This window comes from Salminus brasiliensis, chromosome 4 (assembly GCF_030463535.1).
Source record: "Salminus brasiliensis chromosome 4, fSalBra1.hap2, whole genome shotgun sequence".
Classification (NCBI taxonomy): Eukaryota; Metazoa; Chordata; class Actinopteri; order Characiformes; family Bryconidae; genus Salminus; species Salminus brasiliensis.
The window spans coordinates 3096399-3124331 of NC_132881.1; the positions used below are offsets into that span (position 1 = coordinate 3096399).

The window sequence follows — 27933 nt, forward strand, 5'->3', positions numbered from 1 at the left end:
CTATAACACTATTTTATAAATCCAGCCAATCAAATTCCTGTGACAGTGATTAATAGAAGAGAAGGTTCTTCAGTGATTTCGTGGCTTAGTTACTTACAGTTATCAGAGCGGTAATCAAAGGTAGCCAACTTTTTAAAATAACGCTGAAGGGAAATCCATTTATAATTACCTGTTTAATTAACTACAAAACAACAGATTCTTTGGTTTGATTTTTTATGGACGATCTTCTCTTATCTTCTCAGAGTCTGTTCGCAACTCTCAGACAGCGAGCCTCACACTCCTCTTGAGTGTTGAACCTGTTGCCGTTGCCCCCGCATCCTCCGTACCAGAACCGGGTGCACTCTTTCTTGGATGAGTCAAAATGCCATTTCAAAACAAAGTCATAGCATTTCCCCAGGTCTTGAGCAAGCTGGCAAACATCTGTTCAGAGAGAAACGACAAACACGACACTAAATGTGAAGCTTCCACTTTCTAAGTGGAAAAATCTGAAAGCTAAGCTAAGTCTCGTCAGTCAGTCAGTTATAGCTTCCCACAGCACCGGGCATGTGTGCTCACGCTTACTGTGTGTGTTTGATCACTAGTGTGTGTGTAAAAAATATATATTTTTTAATTTAAATAAATTTACTGTGTCTAGCTGTTTCTAAAATACTGTCCAAATGTTTGCGGACACCCTTTCTAATAAAAGCACTCATCTACACAGTTGTACAAATGCACACAGACACACAGCTTGGTAGGCCTTGTAGAGAAGTATTGTCAATAGAATAGGACTCTCAGGAGCAGATAAACTATGTGAACCTATTGGCACCATGCTGCCTAATGCCAGGTGTGGGCTATAGAGGGCTATAAAGCAGTGGAAAAACTGTGTTCTCTGGGATGATGGAAGTCTCGTCTCATCAGTCAGTCAGTCAGTCAGTCAGTCTGTCAGATAGTCAGTAAGTGAAATTGCCTCTTCTAGGCCCAGCCAACTAGGTGGTCTGGCAAATCCACAGAAGGATTCACTAGAAAACTGGAAACTTCTTCTGCTGGGAACCTTTCGAGTTTCACTCTCTACCCTTAGCAGATCAGAATCATGGAGTGACACTGCTCTTTAAGGGCTTCAAGGGCCCAAGTGCTAACATTTACTGCTTAAAGCAAGAAACGGTCTTATTTTGAGTCTTTGTCCATGTGTGTGGGGGTGTTACCGTCAGGTGTTGGTGGCATATCCTTCAGAAGACTTTCAATATCTGCAGAAGTGAATGGAGAAATGATCTCAGTATTTTATATTATCAGTTTAATCTAAAAATCAGGTGTGAACTCATTAAATTAAAGCACTTGCATACAGAGCCAAGGCCTATAGCGTTCTCGGCTGACTTACCCAGTCCTCCACACGTCTCAAAGCACTCAGCCTCTGTAAGGAAGCGATTGCTGTTCCCATCACAGCCGCCGTACCAGAAGTGGGTGCATTTTCCATTGTGTCGGTCATAAAACCACCTCGGCTCGTAATTCGTGCACACGGTGCCCATGTCCCTTTCGAGTAAACAGTGAGCTGAAAGACAACCAAACACCCAGTCAGCTTCATGCAGTGGTGGAATTCTATTTAGCAACTCAAAGGGTTTAATTAGTGTAGTGAGAAACCGTTAACCGAGATCTTAATAGATGGCAGTTAGTTAGATGAGTAGACAATGAATTGACCATCTAAAGGCATAAAGTTAAAGACTGGGCACCCCAAGAGATTTGATCTCTAAAGGGCATTTTCACACCGCCACTTTTTAGTCTGTGAAAATCGGACTAAAGAGGTTCATTGTCAACCTTGGCGCGTTTCGAAATCCAAGAGAAAACTGGAGCCACTCTGGAGTTCGCTTGTGGCGAGAACGTGATCTGAATTAGGACAGCTCTGAAAAGAGGGTGTCTCTGCCATTGCTCCATGTTAAACTGCACCGAAACCTGCACTAGTCTATAACACAGGACCTGTATTTCTTCCTGTATTGACTTTCTTGCTCCTCCCCAGAAAGGCCTGACCAACTTAGAATTTTGAAAACGAGTCCAAATTAATCAGACTACAACGTGCAGGTGTAGACTCTCATTTATGTACCTTTAGATTTATCTGGCCCACTTTGGTGCTCCCCGACTTCTTTCTGTCCTCCCTGTTCTTCCTCCTGTCTGCGTTCCATTTCTGCAGTTTCTGAGTTTGGCTTTGTGTGGTCATTCAGGTAAACATCCTGATCTACATCAGTGGACATTTCCAAATGTGGCTCCAGTGTAAAAGCATCAGCTAAGGACTCGGTGGATAATTCCTCAGTCTCCGGAGTTGGAGCAATGGTGGCCAGAGGAATGGTGAATAGGTCAACACTGACAGACAGAAAACACATTTTGGAGAAACATTATTTATGTATTAACATTATTATTACTATTATTATTATTATTATTATTATTATTGCCAAGTCAATGCATGCTCTCGATGTTCTTGATGTGCGGTCAAATAAAAGTCTATTTTGGGCTGTGTTACCCTTCTGGTAGATGAACAGGACCAAGGCCCTCAAATGGATTTTCAGGGAGTCGAACCGGTCCAAGGCCCTCATCTGGTCTTTCTGGTAGTTGAACCGGTCCAAGGCCCTCATCTGGTTTTCCTGGTAGTTGAACAGGTCCAAGGCCCTCATCTGGTCTTCCTGGTAGTTGAACCGGTCCAAGGCCCTCATCTGGTCTTTCTGGTAGTTGAACCGGTCCAAGGCCCTCATCTTGTCTTTCTGGTAGTCGAACAGGACCAAGGCCTTCATCTGGTCTTCCTGGTAATTGAACTGGTCCAAGGCCCTCATCTGGTCTTTCTGGTTGAATAACAGGACCGAGGTCTTCATCTGGTCTTCCTGGTAGAATTACAGGACCAAGGCCCTCAAATGGGCTCTCTGGTACCTGAACTGGACCAAGACCCTCAAATGGTTTTTCAGGAACTTGAACAGGACCAAGACCCTCAAATGGTTTTTCAGGAACTTGAACAGGACCAAGACCCTCAAATGGTTTTTCAGGAACTTGAACAGGACCAAGACCCTCAAATGGTCTTTCTGGTATTTGAACAGGACCAAGACCCTCAAATGGTCTTTCAGGAACTTGAACAGGACCAAGGCCTTCAAAAGGTCTGGGTTCAAAAGTGTCACACTCACTATTTTGGGATGATGGCTTGGGGAAGAAATCTCCTGCAAACAGATGAATAAAAGAACCTTTGTAGGCCAGATACAAAAAAAGTACGAGCCTTACCGATCTCCCAAGACGATTCATCCATTGAGGCACTTGCATTAAATGTGCCTCATTTGCCATCAGCAAGAAGCCTCATATTTGAAAAACTGTGATCTAATCTTCACAAACTTCTATAAACTGCCAGTAAATTGAACATTGAAATTTACCCAAATTTTGAAACGTAAGGTAGAAAGTTAAAAACATTTCTTACTGGTTAACATGCGAAGGAAGGCTCTGAGGAAACGCTGGGCATACTTCAGTTCTCTCCACCCTAGTCGTCCCAGATGCACCAAATGCTGCACCAGCGGGGCAGTGGTGAGTTCATCAGCCTGATCCCAGCTGAACTTCTCTCCCACTGTCAGAGTGAACAGCACCACATCTTGGCATTCGCACAGCTTAGAGACATAGTCCAGCTCTTCTTTGTCCAAGTACCCGGAGTCCTCACCGAGAAACGCCAGCACCATTCGCTTCTTCCTGGGTGCTTCTGCCTCCATGATAACGTTGTTTACCATCCACTCCAAAGCGAAGTCAAGACGGGATGACCCGCCGGCTTGCTGCATGTCTTCAGAAATGTATCTCTTCATCATGCCGCGGTCAGTGAACGTATCGAGGCCGAATACTTCCTGGACACTGAAGTTGGAGTAGCTGGAGCTCTGCTGGTAGACAGCAATCCGGGCCTTTCCATCTTCTATTGTGGGTTCAGAGCTCACGTCCACTTCGTCCACCAGGGAGACCAACAGTTCCTTCATGCCTGAGTACTGATCAGCCTGAAGGTCGTATGACGCATCCATCATTATAGTCAGGTCCACATCCACCTCCTCAGGTGGAGGGTTTAGGATGATGCCACATGACTGGTCTGGGTTGCAGCGATCTGTGGTCAGAAAAAAGCTATATGAAATTGTGTGCATCTACAGAAAGTAGCCCATCTACTGTCATGCAGTTTGTCCACTTCCCTCTACCTCAACCATCATTGGTCAGTTGATTCTTAAATTTGTTCTAAAGCAAGCGCTCTCCTATTTATGTGCAGGATAATTTACCGAAACAGATGACACATTCTTTAATCCGGCTGTGTCTTTGGGCGTCAGAAATCATGAAGCTCCTGGTTTCATCTGCCTGAGAAGCAACAAACAGACAAGCTCATTGGACGAAAAGTAGTGTCCCCTTTCTCTTTCTTTTTCTGAACAACATCAACACCTTCTCAAGGATCTTCCTAGAAGGTTCTTGTCCATTTTAGCCCACTCCTAAAAAAAATTGGTGCACATTTCCAGTGCTACAATCAGCCAGCATGGTCATGGGGGGCTCAAATGGGTGGAGCTTGGGCTAGATGGCTTCCAGGTGGGCATGGGCTCTAAGTGGGACTGTACACGTATAGTTACTGGTAGCAAGTGGGCCTTCCCAAATGTGCCTAGTCATTGCAGCCCACCCTAATCTCACATAGGGTCCCATCTAGGCCCCATTATGCAGGGTACAACCTAGATGGGACCCACGTTTAACCCCTTCTGGTCTCATCAATGACCCTGGTGGGCATCCATATGTGGAGCCAATAAGGAACCTGTGGACAAAACTTCCTGCTTCCCAGTTGGGCTGACCATACAGGTCCCACATGGGCATGTCATCTAGGACATATATTGAGACTCGGGATCTTGCTGGTCCATCAAAGTGTCCCAAAGTGAAGCAGTCACACACTGATTAGGGGGCCTATTTGCCCTAGAGTTGGTATATTGGAAGGTAGGAGTGTCAATGTTAGGCTCTGCTTGGGCATGAAGCACAAAGTCAGTGGAAAAGCGGGCTAAAAAGGAAAAGAAACATCAAAAAAGGACAGGTTCCCCTGTACTACCTGGATGGCCCGTTCAATATCTGGAACATCGCTGAAAGCGATAACTCCCAGATGGATGTCTAAAGCCTTGAACTCCAACATGGCAGTGTTAATGGCGGAGGCGTCCTCCGACGGCCCATTCGTGAGGAACACCGCCACCTTCCTGACCAGCTTCCCATCCCGGACGCGTTTAAAGACGTTCTGAGCCACAAAGCGCATGGCCTGACCGATGTTGCGTCGGTTTCCGCTGTTCTGCAGGGATAGAGCTTTCACCGCCTCCAGCAGCAGCTTCTTCTGATGGTAGTCTGAGAAACGGATGAGGTAACTGGTCTCGCTGCTGAAGGAAACCACCGAGACCCGAGCTCCTGCAGGACAGTTCGTCTCAGTGATGGTCAAGTCCTCCAATAGGGAGAGGGCTACTGAGCGCATCCTGTCAAAAACCTGAGGGGTTACATCAGCAGATGTATCCAGAGCGATGACCAGTTCAGTGGGGTACACTGGACACTTGGTGTGACCTGGAGGTATCAGATTAAGACAAAATCAATGCAAGATGAGGCAGCGTTGCAATAATACAACAATAGATAAGTGAGAGCATCTGGTCCCAGAAGAAGACAGGTCTTACCTACACAGCAAGCTGTTGAGATATCAGAAGACATCAGAATTAGAGATCCAATGAAACACAGGCTTGACTACAAGGCCAAAAGTATGAGGACCCCTATTTCAGCCACAACAGATAGGTATAGCACCTTGCATTGGATTGGATGGAGCACCACCATCATTTCAGCCTGCTCCACAGGGTGCTACACCATGCTGGGGGCTTTATACCTCTCTAGCCCACGCCTGGCATAATTCATGTAGTTCATCTGCTCCAGAGAGTCCTAAGCTATTGGCAATACTTCTCAACATGGACTAGACAAGCTGTGTGTGTGCATTTGCAAATCTGTGTCAGAAATGGGTGCAAGTAGCTGAATTAAAAGGGGGGTCCACAAACATTTGGCCAAAAAATAGTCAATAAATGTGGACAGAAAAGGAATCGTCTTACCACAGTTTTCACGTACATAATTTACCAGCTCACATTCCTACAAACAAAAGCAGAACTAAGCATTAATGAACATTAAACAAAAACCCTAAGGTTCTACCTGTCATACACCCACCCATACAGCTTAATGCACCAACCAACACCACAGCAATCATTTCACAAGACATGTCACGCCAATCAAAATGTGACGTGGGGCGCCATCCTAACGCCGCCCATTCTTTAACAATCACCGTCCCAACAGTGAAACATGGTGGTGGCAGCATCAGGCTGTGAGGATGCTTTGACTCAGTGGGGACTAGTCATCTGGAGGATGGTCAAACTAAAGGATGAATGGATGGATGGATAATGCAAAATACAAAAAAACAAAAAAGTGTATTTAAAGATTAAATGTAAAAACCTACAGTTTTTGAGCTGGTTCCTGATATTCCTTTAGGGCCCTGAGGAGACAGAATACATGTAGTACTACATTTAACCAACATAATCAAATTAGTTATTAGACTAATTAGTAATTCAATTATAATTAATTAGTTTTAATACATATTAAAACAGTGAAAGTAGTAGAAACACAACACTGTGTATTATAGATACACATGATTCAGCCCTGGCCCCACTTAGGCTATTTTTAGACCATTCATTATTGGCTCTTAACATCATTTTTACAGTAAAATAGAAAATACTAACCCTGTGTCCGACCGGTCCTCTCTCCCCAGGATCCCCGGGATGTCCCTGCAAGCCTCTGGTTCCCTATACAGGTAAAATAACCAATACTATAGACCACTTAAATAAATATAACACCATTTATATTAGAAACATTGCAAATATTTTATATTTAAAATAATTTAAATGTACAAAAAATACTAACACAGTTATTCAATGTGTTTTCCTATAAGCGATAATGATTAAAAGAAAATAAAAAAAATTAAAACCTCAAAATTATTATTTAATAAATCAGTGATGTGAATCTACAATCAAACAGAAGTTTGACTAAAATAATAATAATAATAATAATAATAATAATAATAATAAATGTATTCATTAATGAGTAATGAGACCTTACCGGCATTCCTTGTTGTCCTTTGTGTCCCGTTACTCCACTAGATCCTTTAGTGCCATCTTCACCCTAGAATTACGTTGAAGGATTTGTTTAAATAATTATTATTAAGAGTTATCATTAAGATGCATACGACAGAGTCGTAATTAAAACTATGTGTGTTATACGGTGCATCTAAATAATGCCTACAGAAATGAGGGTAGACTCGGACTGAGGAAAACTTACCACCAAACCTGGATAACCAGGGAAGCCTGGATTTCCCTGCAGGAGGACACAGTTCAGTCTGTAAATGCAAACTAAACACACTGATTTATATAAAAGCGTTAAAGCAGACACCTAACTCTCTGACACATGAGAGCATCACGTCTCAAAACAACTACGAATACTGTTTTAAACAACCGTCAACCACAGAAATAAAGAACAGAAACAGTCACTGTACTTTGAGTCCTTTACGGCCTGGAGGTCCAAACCCATCAGCACCTGTGTGACCCTGTTTTAAGAAAAAAAGTCAACTCATGCTTACTTGTTTGCCATACTGTGTAAAGTGGTCATGAAGAATCAATCATTTCATATCATCACATCAGCACGTGTTAAAAACTATACAGTATTGGCTAAAGATCAGCCTGAGAAAACCTGCTTTTTATACAATTTACTAAAACATGATGATCACGTGATTTTAAATGTAAATATTTTTTATTTATTTAAATATATATATTTTAAATGTAATCATTTAAATAATGAATAAATAAAACATTTAAAAAATTAATCATGTATAAAAAGAATAAAATGCTGCTTCAAATATTTATAATCTTTTTATAATTTCTTGTTTAATAATAGTATAATAATTATTATTATTATTATTATTATTATTATTATAAACTATAATATAATAATATAATAAACTATTATTGCATATTTATAGAGTTTTTTTAGGTTATCATGATGTGAGTTTTGGGATTTAATTTACATATTTTTATTTTATACAGGTTACTCAATTGTGAAGTCATTTGATGCATTTTATCGAACCACAGTTGAACTCTCTGGGGAGCACAATGATTAAAGGACTGTCAGGTAATTCAGCCGCAAAGATCATTAATGCTAATTATAATGGTCACCTTATTTTGCTGTTATTAATACATTTACATTTCAATTTTCATTTCATTTTCATTTAATTACATTTTCAGTTATAAAATATCTAAACCTTTTCATGTGTTTTAATACGTTTTTCATTTATTTTTTAATTAAATTTATGTACTATAATATCCTACCTTTTTTGTCTTTAAACCTTCTGTAAATCACTTTGAACTGTATTCTGTATGTCTGACAGGTCCAAATATGAATACTTATTCTTACTTTAGATTTATTTTTGTTCAATTAAGTATTACGAATTGTGTATGTGTCGTACAAATTATAATCAGACCTGCAGTCATCGTTCTTTCCCTTTCTTAAATGTACTCATACCCACCGTAAGGTTGTTCCACCATCTCCCTTTAATCTCTAGAGGTTTACAGTTAGTATATATTCAGTTACACAAAGCCTTTTACCATTAACCTCAAATATAAGCAAACTGAAGGGATATATGGGGATGTACTGACCGGTATTCCTCTGAAACCCTCTGGTCCAGTGTCACCTTTATCACCGATCTCTCCAGGCTGACCCTGAAGAGAATGCACACGGAGATCACCTGCTTTTCACCTGCTGTTCTTCAAATTGCATGATAAATGGACCAATAGAAATGCTCCATTGTTTTTTACATTGACTTCCATTGAAGCCAAGTTAATAGCATTTTTTTAAATGCTCCCCCCCAACGTGGGCTCCAGGTGGGCTCCAGGTGGGCTACATGTGTTGTTCGTGAGACCCAGTCAGGCTTTTCAAATAGGCCCCATCATTACAGCCTACCTTAATCTCACATGGGTCCCACCTAGGCCACAATGGCAGTGTACAGTAACCCAAATGGGGCCCACACTTAACCCATCGCTGACCCTGGTGGGCATCCATATGCGGGGCAAACCTGGAACCCATGGACAGAACCTTCTGGTTCCCAGTTGGGCTGCCCACACTGGCCCCACATGGGCATGTTCTGTGGGTTCTGATAGTTGATGATATGATCAAATATAACCACAGGTTAAATATAAATGTCCTGAACATGCAAAAACAGTGAGAGTGCATCACATACTGATGGTCCTCTGACTCCTGGATTTCCTTTGGCTCCTTCACTTCCAACTGGACCGTACAGCCCCTGAGGAAAGACGGGTGATTTTAGCCCCCATCATGAAGATCTGCCTCTATTTATGTACAGTTTTTTTTAACTGTACTGTTTTTTTTAACTGTACTGTTGGGATACCATGTTAACTGCTGAATTCTGAGGCACTGTAGGATCTGTTTCTACCTCATCTTCTAGTCGTGTCCTCTAATAATAATAATTATGGGGTAGTGGTGGCTCAGCGGTTAGAGCGCCTGGCTATTGATAACAGAGTTGTGGGTTCGATACCCGGGCTCAGCTTGGCAAGCTGCCACTGTTGGGCCCTGTTGGGCCCTTGAGCAAGGCCCTTCACTGCCACTGTTGGGCCCTGTTGGGCCCTGTTGGGCCCCTTCACCCTCTCCGCTCGCCGGGCGCTGGAGATGGCTGCCCACTGCTCTGGGTGTGTGTGTGCTGCCCTAGTTCACTAGTGTGTGTGTGTGTGTGTGTGTTCACCACCAGTGACAAATACGCACCTATATGCACCTTTACCTTTAATAATAATAATAATAATATATTTTAAAAAATGAAATGATATGCAAATAACCTCGCAAAATGTAATCATCCATGTGATTAAAGTCTAATTATATGATGATGATGATGATAAATGTAATTGTTAAAGACCATTACAGAACATACCTGAACTCCAGGTAGACCTTGATCACCTTTCTCACCTTTCATTCCATTACGACCTGCGGGGCCCTAAAGAGACAAAAAAAAACAGCTTATATTCCTTTTGTTATAAATAAATAAATAAATAAATAAATAAATAAATAAATAAATAAATAAGTGCCCTACATAGGGAGTAGGGAGCCCTTTGAGATTTAGCCGAATTGCAAACATCATGGTGAAGTTATGAGCTGAACCAAACAGCGCCCAGCTGTTCATTACTAGACATGCAAATTGGGTTGAAGTAAAGTTGAGGGAGTTGAGGTGCTGGGGGTCTCATTGAGGTTACATGATCAGGAATCGGACGGGTATCTGAATCAGGACCACTCGCCACATTTTTGGTAAGTAAATCAATTCAGAATCTCAGCCATTTCAACCAGGGTAATGCGAACGCATCCTTAGAATTATAGAGCTGTATACCATCACTGTCATGCAAAAGCCTTGTATCTCCAAAACAACCAAAACTTTACAGGACAAAGAAAAAACCCTCTTAACTGTCAAAGGAAAGATTTTAAAAAGTAAAAAGATTTTACTCCGAGTTAAAAGTTGACACTACGTGGAGAACAGACAAAAATGCAAAAATGGAGATAAAAGGCTTTTGCAGGTCGGCGATAATGTGCTTTTTCTCTACATAATCCAGGGAGGAATGAAGGAACGGCTGTCTGATCACAATATCAGTGTGAAATTTGAACCACAGGATATCTGTTGTCTATCAAACACACCGTCACACACTCACTAGTATTTCAGCTCATGTTCCTGGGATAGTGGGCTGTGTGGGTGGGCTGCAGTTCTCAGACCAGGGCTCCATTTGTGGAAGTATACAGTAGTGGTCTGTTTTAGTGTGAGGAGGAAATAATAACAGATCTACTGCAGTGCATGAAACCCTGTGTGTGTTTATCACTAATTATGTGTGTGGGAGTCCTTACTCGCAAACCTGAATACCCGGGAGGACCCTCTGGCCCTGGCTCTCCTTTTAGTGTGGAGGTTAAACCCTAGAAGAAAAAAAAATTCTGAGCTTTTTACACCCAAATACAACACAGTTTGACCAGAACATCAGTGGATTCTTTGTTTTTCATTGTTATTGCCAGTTTTTCTTATTATTAGGATATCAGGCTGATGGCCCTATATTTGGACAATTTTAGGCTAAAAGTTGGGCTAAATGGGCTAATAATTTCCGATATTCTGTATCACACTGCAAAAGATAATAGCATGATTCCCTGCAGGGTAAGCTTCACACAGTTCGTTTTAAAGAAAAGACTTTAAAAAGTAACTTGTAGTAAAGCAGTAAATGGCTTTTGAGATTTTTGCTTTTTTTATGTAATTTTACATTTTATCCAATCTCAGTTTAGTGTTTAATGGTAAATATAAATGCTTCGACAACTTCTTTAAGAGATAAATGGATGGACTAAGTGAGCTCGGAGAGAGAGGCAGTTAGTTATGAGATTTAATCCATATTTCAGCATAAATAAATAATTATAAAGTAATTTACCTTCTAAACTCAACAGAAGTTAAGCCGTGTTTACATCTCTATATAAAACTGGTAATACTTATTTTAGGCTCTGTAAGGAGAGTGATTCATGGGAAAAAGTTGGGACCAAACTTGGTACAGTTTTATATTTGGGAAAAAAGGAATGCATTAAAATCTGCAGATGAATTGTGAGCGTTAAGGCTTTTGACCGCACTAATACTGACCTTTGGACTGTACCTCTTACTTTGTTTAAGAAATTTAAATTCCACTTAATTTACAATGATTTATTAATACAATTATATTTTACATTTGAAAAGTGAAGCATAAAGTTGCATCAGTTTAATTGATTTATAGTATACTATTTATATTATTTCTGTATAATTTATTTACAGTTTAATTATGGAGATGAAATAAAATTCCAAATTTTAAAAATGTCAAATAAAAATATATATATAAACTAAAAAACATAATACATGTTTTAAAAATATAATAAATATTATATGTGTGTTATTAAATACATTTAACTATATTTTAAATAGTTACTTTTTATTATACAATTTCATTTTAGATTTTTTTATCTCTTTTTAAAATTATGTTATATTTATTTCTATTATGAAATATTATTATTATTGATTCCCTACACTCTGCTCAGTAGTTTAATCCAGTGCAATTGTGCCTCATTTAAAGCATTAAACCCCCTCAGTGAGTGCTAATACTTCATTACCGGAAGACCTTCTGGTCCCTTCCTCCCAGGAAAGCCCTGTGAAACAGTAAAGAGAGACATCACTAAAAGAAAAACTCTCCTTTCTGGCAAACTGTATCCGTCCACTCCAAACATTTGACTCAGGCGCATGCTTAGCCGATGACAAGGCGCGTCAACTCTAACAAGGCGTGACTCAGACAACGGGACGGTGCCAAAACTTTCCCCCAGAGGAGAGACGAGCACTGTTAAGCTTAAACTAAACACCAGTACATTAGTGAAGAAGCCACTCTGAAGATAAACGAGAAAAGCTGATGACGTGGGGGGGAGGCTGAAACACTCACAGGCTCTCCAGGCTCTCCTCGTCTCCCTGGAGGTCCTCCTGGACCCTGGTCACCCTGAAGAAGGAACAATGACCTCAAACTTAAGAGACATTGTAGGAAGTGTGATGCACTTGTTCATTTAAGGACTGAAACATGAGTAGCCCCTACTTGTCCTTTAGATGTTGGAACATTGCTGTGAGAAGGATTTGACTGAAACCGGCCTCAGAAGAGCATCAGTAAGATCAGGTGCTGATGTTCTGCCATGGCAAAGTATCTCTGAGGTATTGGATGGAGCACCATCATCCCAGAAAAGTCTAATACTGGGGGGGTTTATGCCTCTCTAACCCATGCTCTGCGTTGGGTGACCTCAGGCTCATGTGCTCACGGCTGCTCCAGAGCATGGCATCCTATTGCTTAGTGCTTTCTATGGAGATTATATAAGCATATAAGCAAAAGGGCTGTCTGAATACTTTTGGACAGATGCAATCTTTACATTACACAAACGTTTCTTAATAAATTGACCAATGGAAGCGGAAGAGAAATCCAAACACTCACTGCATGGCCTATATATCCCCTCTCCCCCTTTGGACCTGGCACACTGCTGTCCACCCCTGGCGTTCCCTGTAAAAAAACAGCAGGAAAAAAAAATAGATAAATTAAAAAGCCCTGCAGCAAAAGTTTGGGTACCCTGCATGATCAGTGCTCTTTTGGAGCTCACTTAACCATTCACAGTTTCAGACATTTTGAGCAGGGGTGTCCAAACTTTTGCATGCCATTCTAAATGCACGTCAACAAAATACATAGATTAATTAATTAATAAATAACTCACAGCATCTCCTTTGGCGCCACGGCCTCCTTTAGGCCCAGGAGTCCCTCGGACCCCCTTGACACCCTGCAAACACACACAAGGCCAGAAGGAAGTACCTGTATGAATGATGATTGGTTACCATTATGATCCAAAATCATAAACTGGGAAGCCTAATTTGTATTTACTGGGCGCCCCAGTTCTCCCTTTGGTCCCGCTGCTCCAACGATGCCGTAGACACCCTGTTAAGAAATGAGGCATCAGGCAGAGAATCAGTGTAAGAACTTAACAGTACGAAGCAAGATAAAAAAACTGCAACGCCGAAGGAGACACACCTGTTCACCATCCACACCATCCAGGCCGACCTCTCCATCTTCTCCCTATCAGACACATGTTAGATTGTCAAGAAATGACAAGAACACAAGTCTCAGGTCAAACGATCTAGCGAGAGTTCAACTGACTCATTAACGAACAGTCAATTCAGTCCGGTGCTACTCACCCGATTTCCATTGTAGCCTAACGATCCCTGTAGAAGACATGAAAGGGTGTGTTAATGAGGGCCAGCAGAACCCAAATCTTAACCAAGGCCCTCAGCAAGCTGATGTAGGGTAATAGTACATAGTACACAGGTTGGAAGACCCTCATTTGTAAATTGTGAGCTACCTTGAGACCTCTTTTTCCAGGGCAGCCCTGGTGTCCTTGAGTCCCATTAAGGCCTGGAGATCCTCTTCTTCCCTGTGGCGACAAGACTCATGGTTAATGTAACGTAACACCTCTGAAAAGACAAGCAACAAAAGGAAACAGACATGGAACTTCACTAACCGGACTTCCTTCATCACCAGGATATCCAGGATGGCCCCTGAGTCCTAGGACGCCCTGTGTGACCAAGTAAATTCCATTACTTATTTAAGACGAATCCAAATTCTCAATGATTCCCACAAATAGACTTATTTCTATTTTTATAGTCCAATCTATAGGTCAAACCTTTGGCCCCAAGACTCCACGGAGCCCCATGGGGCCGTAAGGACCGCTACACGAACAAGTCACGTTGCAGCATATTCTTGAAGCCACTCCCTCCTGCAGGTGGAGAAACGGAAAAAAAGGATATGAGATATGAGGATATGGGTTTATGGGGATACACTGATAAACTTTTTTTTAATGATTTAATATCTAAATTATAAGACTCACAATCTGTTCCAGCAGAGCGCTGCCCACGTTCAGCATGTTGATGGATAGGGGCCTATTATAGGTAAAACCTCGCCCAAACTCCAACTGCTGGTACTTCACATTACCATTCAGGGCCACAATCAACAGTGCATCGACCCCTGGAGCACAGACAGAGGGTTTTTAGGTTGGCTTTGTGGCTGTAAGTGACAGGTGATGGACAAGACCAGACCATCTGACCACAACAGTGAAGCTCTTAGTTCTTATTTTCTCGTTTGTAGCTTTCACTGGGGATGGAACTAGGGCCGACTTCTCCAATAGACATCAAGCAAGAACCTGGGCGATTCATCATTGTTACTGGAACAGTAGGTGTAATGCAGTTTTCTCTCCATGGTCCTCATACAATTCCACAACCCGCTACTGCCCTCTGATGACCGCTATTAACCACTGCAGACAGAATTCCATGAAGTACAGCGGCGCTACACCAGCAAAAAAACAAGCATCGCCATTAAGGTTAATTGCAGCTTTAGGCACTTGTTGGTCATCAAGGTTTGTTGAAGGGTTAATTGAAACTTGAGATGTTCTGGAGGTCATTTCTGAGGACTTGAAGAGTTGAAGAGCCTTAGGGAGTACTGCAGGGCTCAAGCCCTTCTGATTGACCTCACCTGTTAATTGCCAGGTTTAGTAGGTCTGTTAGAGCAGGAAAATCAGCAAACTGGGCTGGACTCCGGCCTCAGTTGCTCACCCCTGCATTGCTGGTTTGGGGCGCAATGAGAATCAGTGGCATCACTGAAATGGTGTGAAGTGAAGGTGGAGGAGAAACAAGCATCCATCAATTTCTGAATTGAATAAAAGGAATCCAAGAACCTCCACAATCAACAGCATCTCCCATTTCCAGTGGTGTATACTGTATACTTAACCAGTTTCCCAGTGAACACCGGGCAGCTCCAATGTTTCACCACACCACTAAATGTATTTAAAGTACATTCACTCAGATTGCCAGCTCCTATCTGCTATTTAGGATCTTAAAATTGGAGACAGGCATCATACCACTCTGCCGGAGTCTTTCTGAGCTCTCCTTTAGATGCTCCAGTGTATCGTCAAAGCCATCCGTAAAGAGGATCACCACCTGGAGAACAAACAGATAAACAGCAAAATCCATTTGTTTGTAAATGAGCTCTGTTCCAGCCGAGAGACCTCAGATTGCTCTCTGTGTGGTCCATGCCTCGTCTGACCTTTGCATATCCCTTTCCGTTTTATTTACGTCTGTTTCAGTGGGATTTCTTAGGCTTTTTCTTGTGTAAAAAAAAAACACCAACAAGAGCAATTTCCTGAAGATCTCCTTCTAAACAACAGCTCCCTGAAGCCATAAATCATCGAAGACATCCACAGCACCGCCTCACCTTCACTCCAGCCCGCGAGGAACCGAATTTCTGTCTGAAGGAGTTTATCAAGAAGGCGTTGAAGGCCGTGGGAGTCGCGGGCCGTAATTCCAGAACCTTTCTGACCACATTCTCATCATACTTTTCAAAGTTAAAGTCATCTAGAACCCTTCCATCTTGACCAGAAACTACCCGGAATCCAATCTTGGTTTCAATTTTGTCTGCAGGTAGGCAGCAGAGTGCCCCCGTCGTAGACAGGTGATTGATAGCTGCCGCAACGAGAGGCTCAGTGTGGGGTCCCAGCAGAGGCTGGGAGCTGGTTCTGCGAGATACATCGAAGCCAATACCGATGTCAATAGAGCAACCTAGCAAACAAAAGAAGGGATATATGGATTACAATCAGTCAATCAGTAGGGCATAAATATTCAAGCCAGTGCTTTATATAAGTCAATGTGGGTTTACTGAAGGTTATCCTAGAATGTGCAATCCCGGACTTTCACTAAAGCCCTATTTACATAGGATTAGTTTTACCTGAGGAGGTGGTGTAGATCTGTAAAACATAGAACTGATTCACACAGGATAACAAAGCTCAGGACTGGCAATGCATTTCACTGCTGGGATCATATCCCACCCACTTACAGTAATAATTTAACTTTAGTTTGAATTTCATGGTCTACATGTTCATAACATGTACAGGGGTTAAAGGCTATGCTAACAAGGAACTGCCAAAAAAGCTGCAAGTAGCATCACGCCTCTGAGGACGCCTTTGGTTCGTCTTTTGGATTTGCCACAATGACCTATGGTATCTCTGCCATTCGCGACAATACTCAGGGCCTCCTTTGCGGCCTCCATACTTGAGGAAAGCCACAAATAACTCCTTATTCACAGGATATGATGAAATATATATTAATAAGACATTTAGGAAGGTATCTCCAATTAGGGGAAAGTAAGCCTACACCTAAACTCACCCTGTGGATCACGAATTTCATCCGGGGTGCAAATGGCTTGGAGCACTTTGGCTGTCGTGGTCTTCAGTGGAAGGCTCTCAAAGCTCTCGAAGAAGACTCGCTCTTTTGAGCCTGCTATTTTGAGCAGCCCGTGGTAGTTTATGTTTTTACCAATTCCAATGGCAAATATCTCCACGTTCCAAGCTCTGAGATCAGCTAGAGCACCCAGATCTTCCTTATCTTTGGCTCTGCCATCAGTGACCAGTAGCAAATTCTGAGAAACTCCCTCACTCCTGCGGCACCCATGCTCAGGCTCAAAGTAGTCTTGCAGAAACCTCAGGGCGGTCCAGGTGTTTGTGCTTTGCTTCCTTTGGGAAATGGCTTGTATGCCCCGTTCCACTCCTGCCAAGTTGTTGTATTTGTTCAGGTAGAAGCGATCCGGGACTGCATCTCCGAACTGAGCCACACTAACTCGCCATCTGTCCTGGCCGATTTCGAGTTTTCTGACGAGGTTGATCAGAGACGTCTTAAGGGTTTCCCAATCCGGTGGACTAACTGATTCTGACCCATCAATTAAAATGACTAGGTCCGCCACCTCCTTCTCGCACACTGGAAAGAAACAAATGCCAGCTTGGTTAACACAAACAATCATCCATTGTCAAAAAAGATGTCCTGTACCTTAAAGAGTTTTACCTGGTTTAGTCAGATTGCAGAGTTGCTGAGTGATAGGTTTGCACAGTGTTTCTAGGTTTTGGTATTTGTCCACATAGAAGGCCCTTTGGTCATTTCCTGCGATTCTCCTGAGCTCAGCCTCACGAGCTCCTGCCACTCCAATAGCAAACATGTTGACCTCTGAAACTGCAAGATTCCCAGGCCAGTCTGCCAGACCGAAAGAGTCAGCAACTGGGCCCTCCGTGATTAGGAACAGGACTTGAGGAACGTGCTGGGCACGCCGTCCTCCATGTGCCGCGGAGAAGTAGGAGAGTGCAGATTTTAGAGCCTGGGCTGTGTTTCTGCGGCCTCCAATGGAGCGCAGGTTCGAGATGGCCTCCAGAACCTCATTCTTGCTGTAGTACTGGTTCAGGGTGAACTCAGATTGAGGTCGGTCAGCGTAGACGATGACTCCGAAGCGAACTCGTTTTTCTCCAACCTCTGTCTTGGTCACCACAGTCTCCATGAAGGTTTTTATATCCTGGAAAGTGTCTTTGTTAATGCTGCCAGCTCCATCCACTAGAAAGATTATGTCTACTAGCTCAGGTCTTTTGCACTCTAGAGAGAAATAAGAAGTCGTGGTAAACTTTGTGAAATGGCAACAAAATCCTAAAACACTTTACATTAGATAGCTAGAGAAAATGAACAGATCCTACAGAAATCTCAGCATTAAGGCCATTACACACTGAACACAAGATGACTGAACAAGACGAAAAGGCTAAATATTTGCATGAGATTTTTTCCATGTCAAACTATTTACACCGGCTATTCCACGATTTTTATATATTTCGTCAAGGTTCTTGTTCAGGTTGGATCACAACCTGTTTTTTTAGATCAGCAATAATGTGAGACTGCAATTTTTATTACAGTTTAAAAGTATTTTGTGTTACTGCTTTGCTTGTATTAGTGACTTTATTTTGATACTCTGTTTGTATTAGTGACTTATTTGGACACAGCCTCTTTTTGTTTTTATTAGTGACTTATTTTGACACAGTCTGTTTGTATTAGTGACTTATTTTGACACAGCCTGTTTTTGTTTCCATTTGTGACTTTTATTTCGACACGGCCTGTTTTTGTTTTCATTTGTGACTTTTATTTTGACACGGCCTGTTTGTATTAGTGACTTTTATTTTGAAAATGGTCTGTTTGTATTAGTGACTTATTTTGACACGATATGTTTGTATTAGTGACTAATTTCGACACGGCCTGCTTTTGTTTCTATTTGTGACTTTTATTTTGACACAGCTTGTTTGTATTAGTGACTTTTATTTTGACACAACCTGATTTTGTTTGTATTTGCGACCTTTATTGTGACATGGCCTGTTTGTATTATTGACTTTTATTTTGAAAATGGTCTGTTTGTATTAGTGACTTATTTTGACACGATTTGTTTGTTGGATTAGTGACTTTTACTTTGACTATGTCTGTATTAGTACATTTTTAATAGTATACTTTTGACACGATTTGTTTGTTTGATTAGTAACTTTTATTATGACATGTTCAGTTTGTTTGCATTATTGACACAGTCTGTTCACGTCTATTTAATAAGGATCCATTGCGGATTATCCGTGATCCGTTTCCCATCCAATCCGATCTGTTTCCTAAGCCATGTTCGCAACACGTCTCTGACTTACTTACCAGTGTTGCAGATCATGAAGACCAGCTCACTGCCCAGGATCTGGAGGGTGCTGAAGGGATTTTCCAAGTACGTTCTCTCATGGGAATCAGAGATAGAGAGCAGCTCAGATTCTGTAGCATGTCCCATACCAACAGCAAAAACGTTGACGTTCTTCATTCTGAGAGCAGTAGCAGGTACCGTTACATTATCTTTGGACGAGCTGTCAGTAATGACTACTAGGAACTGTAAGACATTAGTACGTCCCCCGTTGGATTCATTGAAAGCCTGCCATACTTCCGTAAGCGCCTTGCCCGTGTACGTTTTGCCTTTGAGCTGCTTAATGGACACTAGTTTCTTCTGTATCCTGTCTTTGTCATAAAAGTCATTCAGATCAAATTCCACTTTCGTGTTTGTGCTGTACTGAACGACTGCTAGCCGCACCCTGTTTTCCCTAATAGGAAGTTTTTCCACGGCAAAGCCGATCAATTCCTTCGTCTGCTGAAAATCTGCGGCGTCAACTGCATCTGCGCCGTCGATCAGGAAGACGACGTCGGCCAGAAGATCGTTGCAAGCTGTAAGACATGGAAGAACATAGGCGAGACATTGTACAGGTGTGAGGTAAGAGTCCTGTAAGTTGGGCTACTCCCGTACTAGTGCAGGGAAAACCGCCACCAAACACGTACCTTCAAACGAGCAAATTTCCTTCAGGATTTTGGTTTTGATTAGCTTCAGGGCATCATAGTTCTGGACATAAAATGTCCTTTTAGGGCTTCCAGACATATCTTCCAGCTCAGCCGTGTCTGCGTTCTTTACTCCGACAGCGTAGATGGTGACGTTCTGCTTCCTCAGTTCTTCCGCAGGAACCTTCACCGGTGTCCCTACTGGCTCAGATTTGCCGTCCGTGATCACGATCAGCAATTCCCGGACCTTTTCTTTGCGCGTTTGCTCAGCCTGCTTAAAGAGAGGGATCATTGCCTCCAGTCCCAAATCGGTCCTGGTGCCACCTCCCTCCATGAAGAGGTCCTTCACCGCTTTTTCCACGGCAGGTTTGGTGGCGTAAGTGTCCAGGCGAAATACGATGGTGGCGCGGTCAGCAAACTTCACCACGCCAATGCGCACCTTATCGGGCCCGATCTGAAACATGTGGAGGAACTCTAAAATGAAAGCCTTCATGTCGTCGAAGTCGTCGTACGTGATGCTCCCTGATTCGTCAAGCAGGAAGTAGATGTCCGCTTCAGCTGTGAACTTGCAACCTGATGTTTAGGGAAAAGAAGAGTAACTAAGTTCTAAGATCTTCAGAGAAGGTGTGGACTAGGAATTCTAATAGGTTGATTGCATTCATATAATGAACAGGACGTTAAGAACAGCTCAGAAGGGAAGCCACAAACCTACCTTTCTGAATGGTGATATTCTTCAAGAGAGGTATGAAAACACTCGAGATATCTCTACAGATCCTCTTCGTTAGCATGCCTGACAGTGCGTTGAGCTTAGTGAAGTTCCCCACACTGAACACGAATCTTTCGTGCGGATGCGATGCAATCTCCTTCAGGCCGTCAAAGTTCTTAATGCCCACAGCGAAAACATTGACGCCCGAGCGGCGCAACTCTGCCGCCGGGACGCTGAAGTCATCTGAGGACTGCCCGTCCGTGACGACCACTGCTATCTGCTGAACTTTTTCATCACTTCGACTTCCTCTTTCCTTGGTAAACACCTTGTCCTTGGCATACTTCAGAGCCTCTCCAGTGTTTGTTTTCCCTCTACCGTAGGACAGGGTCTTTACATGCTGCAGAATGTTGCTCTTGTTAGAGAAGGTATTCAGATACACATCGGCCCTGGGTTCATCACTATAGTCGACGATGGCTACCCTCACTTTGTCCATGCCCACGTCAAGGCCCGAAATGGTATTCTGGAGGAAGTTGCGTACAAGCTGAAAGTTCTCTGGCCCCATGTTGCCAGATTTGTCCACAATAAACACAACGTCTCCAACCTCAGCGGACCTGCAGTCTGCAAAATTACACATACAAGTCAGTTGCTTTGTTTCAATGGGAGATAAACACAAAAAAACTGTAAAATACACAGTTACCTTCTGTGACCTTGAGCCCCTCTGGGGATTCAATCACCGCCTTGACTTGCTGTGGCAGTTGCGGCATTGTTCTCGAATCTAACTTGTAGCTCAGAGTGGGACTGGCGATGTCCTTCAGCTCGCCCATGTCTGAACGACCCACACCGACAGTGATCAAGTTCACCCCCTCGTTTTTGATTTTACGGGATGGCTGAACCACATCGTCGTCAGAACTGCCTGCAGACGCCACCAGCAGGACTTGCTTAAAGCCTTCAGAGATGCGACTACCAGTTGAAGTGTTGAAGAAGTGCGTGCGCGCATGGTTAATTGCATTTCCAATTCGGCGCAACTTTTTAGGTGGAACGTTTAGTTGCAGATTCCGGATGGTCGACACAATCTCGTTTTTTGTCTTGTTAGTATTCAATAAAAATTCTTCCTCAACGTTCTCGCTGAACTGCGCCAGGCCAACACGGTTAGTGTTCTTCCCTACGTTGAGCTGGTTGACCAGCTTAGTTATGAAATTCTTAATTTGCTGAGACTCTTGTCGTGATGCTGTGCTGTCGACCAGGAAAAAGATGTCTGCAAACTTCAATGAAACAGCTAAATAAGGAAGAGAAAAAAAACATTTAGAGCTATAGAAACTTTTAGAATAGCCATATCTCTAAACAACCGACTTAAATATTTATGCTTAGTTGTCTTTTATCAGTCTCCAATTAAATATCAAAGAAAAATCATATATGAATAACTAAATATATCAATAATCTCCAGAACAAAAATGAGTCACTTTGCATGTTTAAGGTGGTAGTAACTTTAGGCTCCTACAGATGGCGCTGCACAAGGATGATTGGGCTATAAATCCCTGCAGGGTTTGTGACAGGACTCATACTTTGAGAATAGTTGATACAAGGCAGTGAGTGTCTCGTTGCTGCTCAAGAATGAGGAGAATCTCCTAAAGACTGGGATTTCTGCCACTGCTGGTAGACCTGTGAGACCGAACGCTTCCATACACCTGCAGATTCCGCTACCATGGTCTTTTGCACGCCAAAATGTAATCACTTCTTTTAGCCAATCATTAACATCTGCTTTGTGACCCATTTTCCACACATCCAACAAGACACTCACAGCACTGCATCAAGTATTCTCATAGTATGAGTCCCGTCAAACACCCTGCTGGTATTTATAGCCCCATCATCATTGTGCAGTGCCATCTGAAAGAGCCTGGTGTTACTACCACCGTAAACATGCAAGATGACTGCAAAGCAGAAACCAGATTACTGCCCGATTACTCCTCAAGTGCTTTATTAACCAAATGAATCAAGGCCACGATCCATCATGAGATAAGTACGTACAATTAACCAAAGAACTGCTTTTTACCTCGTGACTGGCTATCAACAGCGACGCATACTTTTCTGCGTAGATTCTCAGCCAGTTCCTGCAGCTTTTGGTAACTGTCACTGCTAAACAGGAATTCTTGCTGGGGACTGTTAGCAATGGCACGTAGTTGCTCAATATTGGCCTCTCCAGTCTTAACTACAAAAGTGATGACTCCCTGCATTCGAAGCTTTTGTGCAGGTTCCTCCACTGCGTCTCTCGACACTCCGTCCGTGATCACCACAGCAATATGGGGGACGTTCTTCCTGGCCTGGCTGAAGTAGTCCTCCCGAATGAAGTCCAGGGCAACGCCAGTGTTTGCCTTGCCCCTGAGGTACCTGATGTTATTCAGCTTCCTCAGCAGATCTGCCTTGTCTGCATACTCACCCAGGAGGAATTCCTGGTAAGGTCGGTCACTGTACTGGGCAAGTCCAATTCTCACCCTGGCCACATTTATGTCAAGTCCCTCTACAAATACACGGAGAAAGTACTTTATTTCTCTGAAGTAGGTTTCACCTATGGTGTCCGAGGAATCCACAAGCAGGACGATATCTGCTGAAGCGACCTCACTGCATTCTGGGAGGAAAGGACAAAGTTTTAGTTTGCTTAGTTTGATTAGGCAAAAGTTCATAGAACCATAGAGTCAAGAATCATAGCCAATATTAAAACAACTAGGTGCTTAAGTACTTGAGCTAAGCTGAGCTCTCTAAAGTTCTTCCAAAACAGTGGTTCCCCTTCCTGATCCTGGAGCAGCTGGACTGTTTACCTGCTTCAACACATCCAAATCAATTTAGGAAGGGCTTGGTGATTGGTGGATTAGATGCAGGGAGATGTAGGGCAGGGATAAGGTCTGTAAACAGACCTCAGAGGTGGCTTGAACCTCAGACCCTCAGCCCTCAGACTGTACCAAAATGCCCCAGAAGTTAGAGTTTCCCAAGCTCCCCTGCTCTTGAGGGCTCCCTCTAGTGTAGTGACCTGTCCTGGATGCACTGATCACTGCAAGATCCTGCACTGGGCATCCTGGCAGTACAGGCAGTAAGGGGCACCCAATCCAGCTCTGTGTTGAAACTGGTAATGAGATACTTGGTCCCTGGCCCCCTCCAGAACCAGGGTGGAAAACCACTGTTCCGAAAGAATACATCAAGCATCAGGGGCTTCCATTGCATCACCTTCCTCAAACCACTGGCCTTACCTGGCACCAAGTTGGTCTCCCTCTCCACTGTGGTGCACAGCTCCTGAGTGACGTTCTGCAAGATGCCCTGCAGGGCTTCGAAGTCAGACACGCTGTACACATATTGGTTGTATGGCAGAGTAGCGATCTCCTTCAGCAGCTTCTCATCGGCGTCTTTGATCCCAATGGCAAATAATTTGATTCCCTTCTCCCTCAGCTCCTGAGCATACGGCTCGACCTCGTCCTGAGAGTTGCCGTCTGTGATCACCACAGCGATCTGAGGCACGCCCTTTTTGGCCCGACTTCCCGCCTCTTCGACAAAGTGATGTTTCAGTAGGAATTTCAACCCCTCACCTGTGTTGGTGCCGCCAGTTTTGTAGGGCAAGTGCCTAATGAAGTCGAGAATCTCCTGCTTTTCCTCGTACGTGTTGAGGGAAAACTCGGTACGAGGCGTGTCACTGTACTGCACCAGGCCTATCCTGACCCTATTTGGGGCAATGTCAAAGTTCTTCACTAGTGACGAGAGGAATTCCCTGATCTGCTGGAAGTTCGTCAGGCCGATGCTGGCAGAGCCGTCCACTAAGAAAACGATATCGGCCATGGCTTCCTGTGTGCAATCTAGGAGAGAGAGGAAGCGAGTGTGAAAGAGAGAGAGAGAGCAGCTGGTCTGTAAATGTTAGAGGCTTGAACGCAATAACATTTAATATGGACCATGGAAAAGTCTGGCCCAGCATTGTCCAATAGATTCATTTGGAAGCCCATTCCCACCAGAGAGAGGAGCGAAAATCACCTTTTCACCTCTTTGTTACTGGCAGCAGTATGTTAAAACAATACGTCAAAATAATAGATAATGTATAACGCTTTCAATGCTCTGACCAAATAAAAGAAATAACGGCTTCTTTGTTCTGTTTTCTGACTAAATATGTGGAATAGCTTACTTACTCAATTTTCTGAACAAATAGGTGAACTTTGGCTTATTTTCTGAATAGTCTTACTGAATAAATGTAATTCTTAGATTTCTGACTGAATATGTGGAATGAGTACTTATTTTTTTCAAATTTCTAACTGAATAAGTAAAATAATGGCTAGCTGTCTCGATTGTCTGAACAAATTAGTTACATTTGGCTTATTTTCTAAATATTCTCACTGAATATGTAAAATAATGGCTTATTTTCTTAGTTTTTACTGAATGTCAAAATGGTTGATTGTGCCAAGTTGAATAATTGCTTTTTTACTTAAGTAAAATAAAATCTTACATTCACAATAAGTAAAATGTGGCTTATGTTCTGAATTTTCTGATTAATTATATCACATAACTCTTGTTTTAATAAGTAAAATAAAGATTATTTACTACATATGTGAAATTCTGACTTAATTTTTTTAGATTCTGACTAAATATGTGAAATGTTTGCTTATTGTCTCTTCTGATATTTCTGACACTCAATTTTCTGACTTTCAAATTTCTGAATATGTGAAATAATGGCATATTCTGACATTTATGTGACTAAACATATGACTATGACTGAATAAGTGAAAAAATGGAAAGTGAAAGAATAATTTCTTCATTGTTACCAAATGTCAAAATAATGTATTGTGCCAAGATCTTGATTAACGATATGAAATAGTGACCAATTTGCTTAATCCTCTGACTAAATATGTTGAAATAAAGGATTAATTATTAATGTATATATTATTTATCTTAATATGCGAAAAGAAGAACATTTCCTGACACATTTGTTAAATAGTTTATTCATTTCAAAGGTGATTACTATATTACTAATTTGATATACTGTATATATATATATATATATATATATATATATATAGTGATTCCATCTCAACTTGTTATTCAATTAAGTCAAGGAAGTTTTCTCCTACCAGCTTTCTGACCATGACTGACAAGGAAGTATGATGAGATGACAAAGACACCAAGTAATCTGTGAATCCCTCCCATCTTTGGACTGATCCTACTGCCCTGAAACACAAGACATTCAATTACATCCAAATACATCCAATTACTTATACATGAATGAACCCATAGAAAAAGAGACAGAGAGAAAATGAAGCTGGGTAGTGTAACTGTGACTGTGTACTGTTACCTCTACAAGTTACAGTTACACTTTTATTTTATGTTTATTTACATATTACTGCATACTGTTACTGTTAGGGTGTCCTGTTACTGTTATTAATATTTATAGTTTCTGTTTAAGTACTTATGCTGTTACAGTTTCTATGTCCCGTTACTGTGTACTGTAAGTTACGATCTAGTGTTACAGTCGCTGCTATTTACTGTTTTCATACAAACTCCAGGCTTAAATTTCAGCTACTCAGCCAGAAAGTAGGTGAATAAAACATCAACTACAAATACTTGTATTTCTAAAACACTGCAAGTTAAGCTAATTTGATTTTTTTCTTTTCTCAAATGTTCGATTATTCAATTCTTAGTGTTTCAAAAAATCTTTAAAAAAGTCATTTTTTTAGATGATTTTTAAAAAGAATTAAATACAGAAAGAAAAAAACAGGTATGACATATGTTGTGGCAGCAATATGTTAAAACAATTTGGCTTATTTTTACAATTTTTTTCATGTATAATGTTTAATTACAGCCCATTTTCTCAATTTTCTGACTGAATTTGTGGAATAATTACATTTAATAAAAAGAAAAAAGAAAGAACAGATATTACATATGTTGTAATATTTTACCTCCTGTTTAGAAGTAATTTTTTTGATAATAAGACATAACTGTGGAAATTACAGGCAAAGTATCACCTACACTGAGCTCTGTCTCTGGAATGTTGCTGCTAGAACTGGAGTTAAGATTAAGGAAATTCTGTAAATATGAGTTTAATCATATCAAACTTATTTCTGCTAAAATATAATCATATAAGTGGCTGTTTATATTTTTGATCAAGAATTGTTATTATTTCAGAGGCTAATAAACAACAAGGGGATGGGGAGCAACAGACGGCCCGAACATAAACAGAGACATGGGCAGCAAAAGTCATCATAGGTTTGTATTATAGCAAATATCACGGGCGATATGCTAGCAACCACAAATAATACAAAAGCCATTGCATAGCAACCACATTGCAACCACCAAGGATACCATAGCAAACACCTGCAGGACATCTGCTCTATATGCTTAAGAACACATTTTAGGAAATATAGCCACAAATGCACATCTACACACTATATGGACAAAAGTATTGGGACACCTGCTTCTAAAATCGAGGGTATTTACAAAAAAATTTAAAATATACCATTTTTTTGTTTTGGAGTAACTGTCTCTAACTAATTAGGCTTTCTACTAGATTTTGGAGGAGCTTTGCTGTGAGTATTTGATTGATTACATTCAGCGACATCAGCATTAGTAAAGCATAAGTAATGGTGTTAAACAAGAAGGGGATGGGGGATCAACAGGCAGCCAAAATATAAATAGAGTAGCAGTGATTATGGATACAATCAAATACGCAACACTGAAATTTGTCACGCTTTGGCAGGCATGGGCTTGGCGTGGGCTAAGTAGCAAAACCTGGTTCCAGTTTTGTAGGATAGTAAATCCAGAAAACTGTATAACCTTTAAACCCCTTATTAGAGCTGACAATCAGGAGACCCAATTATGGGTGGATTAGCCAATACTGGACACTTTGTAACATAAGGTCAGCAGATCCCACAATTCAGTGTTTCTACAGCAGGCTACTTCATGCACTGAAGCTTTAAGCTGTGATCTCGGTTAACGACGTTAAAGCAGGTCCTTATAGTGAATAAAAGCTTCCAAATAGTAAAGAACTTACCCAGGCCAGCGGTCAGTCCGAGAGAGAGAGAGAGACTCCCACACAGCACTTCAGAAGAACACTGAAATCCCCCGTCCCGTCCGAGTGGAGTGCTTTATCCAGCCACTCCTCAATGATTTGGCATGACACACGCAGTCGTATTTCAGATGGTCACACACACACACACACACACACACACACACTTTATGCTGTGCACTACATGCATAAGAAGAGTGTGAACTGATCTGTCAATCAGCAACCTCTACTAAGGGCAGCAGTTGCAGCCAGTTAAAATGCCATAGCAACCCCATAGCATTCACTTAGCAACCACCTGGAACACCCCAGCAACCACCAAGAAACACCTTGGCACCCACGTAGTAATGCTTTAGCAATCACCCAAAATACCATATTAACCAC

The 27933-nt window shown here is 41.9% G+C and overlaps 1 protein-coding gene across 1 annotated transcript; it reads right to left on the reverse strand.

The window, feature by feature from the left end:
• Positions 1-25697, reverse strand: LOC140553966 (collagen alpha-6(VI) chain). Its single transcript, XM_072676763.1, has 41 exons — positions 25622-25697; positions 23765-24361; positions 22576-23148; positions 21223-21801; positions 20532-21143; positions 19823-20392; positions 19160-19711; positions 17504-18079; positions 16832-17419; positions 15885-16228; positions 15532-15610; positions 14506-14642; positions 14302-14394; positions 14140-14193; positions 13981-14052; positions 13817-13843; positions 13653-13697; positions 13506-13559; positions 13342-13404; positions 13068-13133; positions 12534-12587; positions 12214-12249; positions 10948-11013; positions 9992-10054; positions 9290-9352; positions 8709-8771; positions 7553-7603; positions 7339-7374; positions 7120-7182; positions 6744-6806; positions 6464-6499; positions 6066-6102; positions 5646-5657; positions 5045-5538; positions 4245-4320; positions 3419-4078; positions 2486-3167; positions 2072-2328; positions 1355-1525; positions 1182-1223; positions 1-420 (listed from the first exon to the last, which is right to left on the reverse strand). Exons 1-41 carry the CDS (start codon positions 25695-25697, stop codon positions 239-241), a joined length of 8964 nt encoding a protein of 2987 aa, XP_072532864.1. The 3' UTR covers positions 1-238.
• Between the last annotated feature and the right edge of the window lie 2236 nt (positions 25698-27933).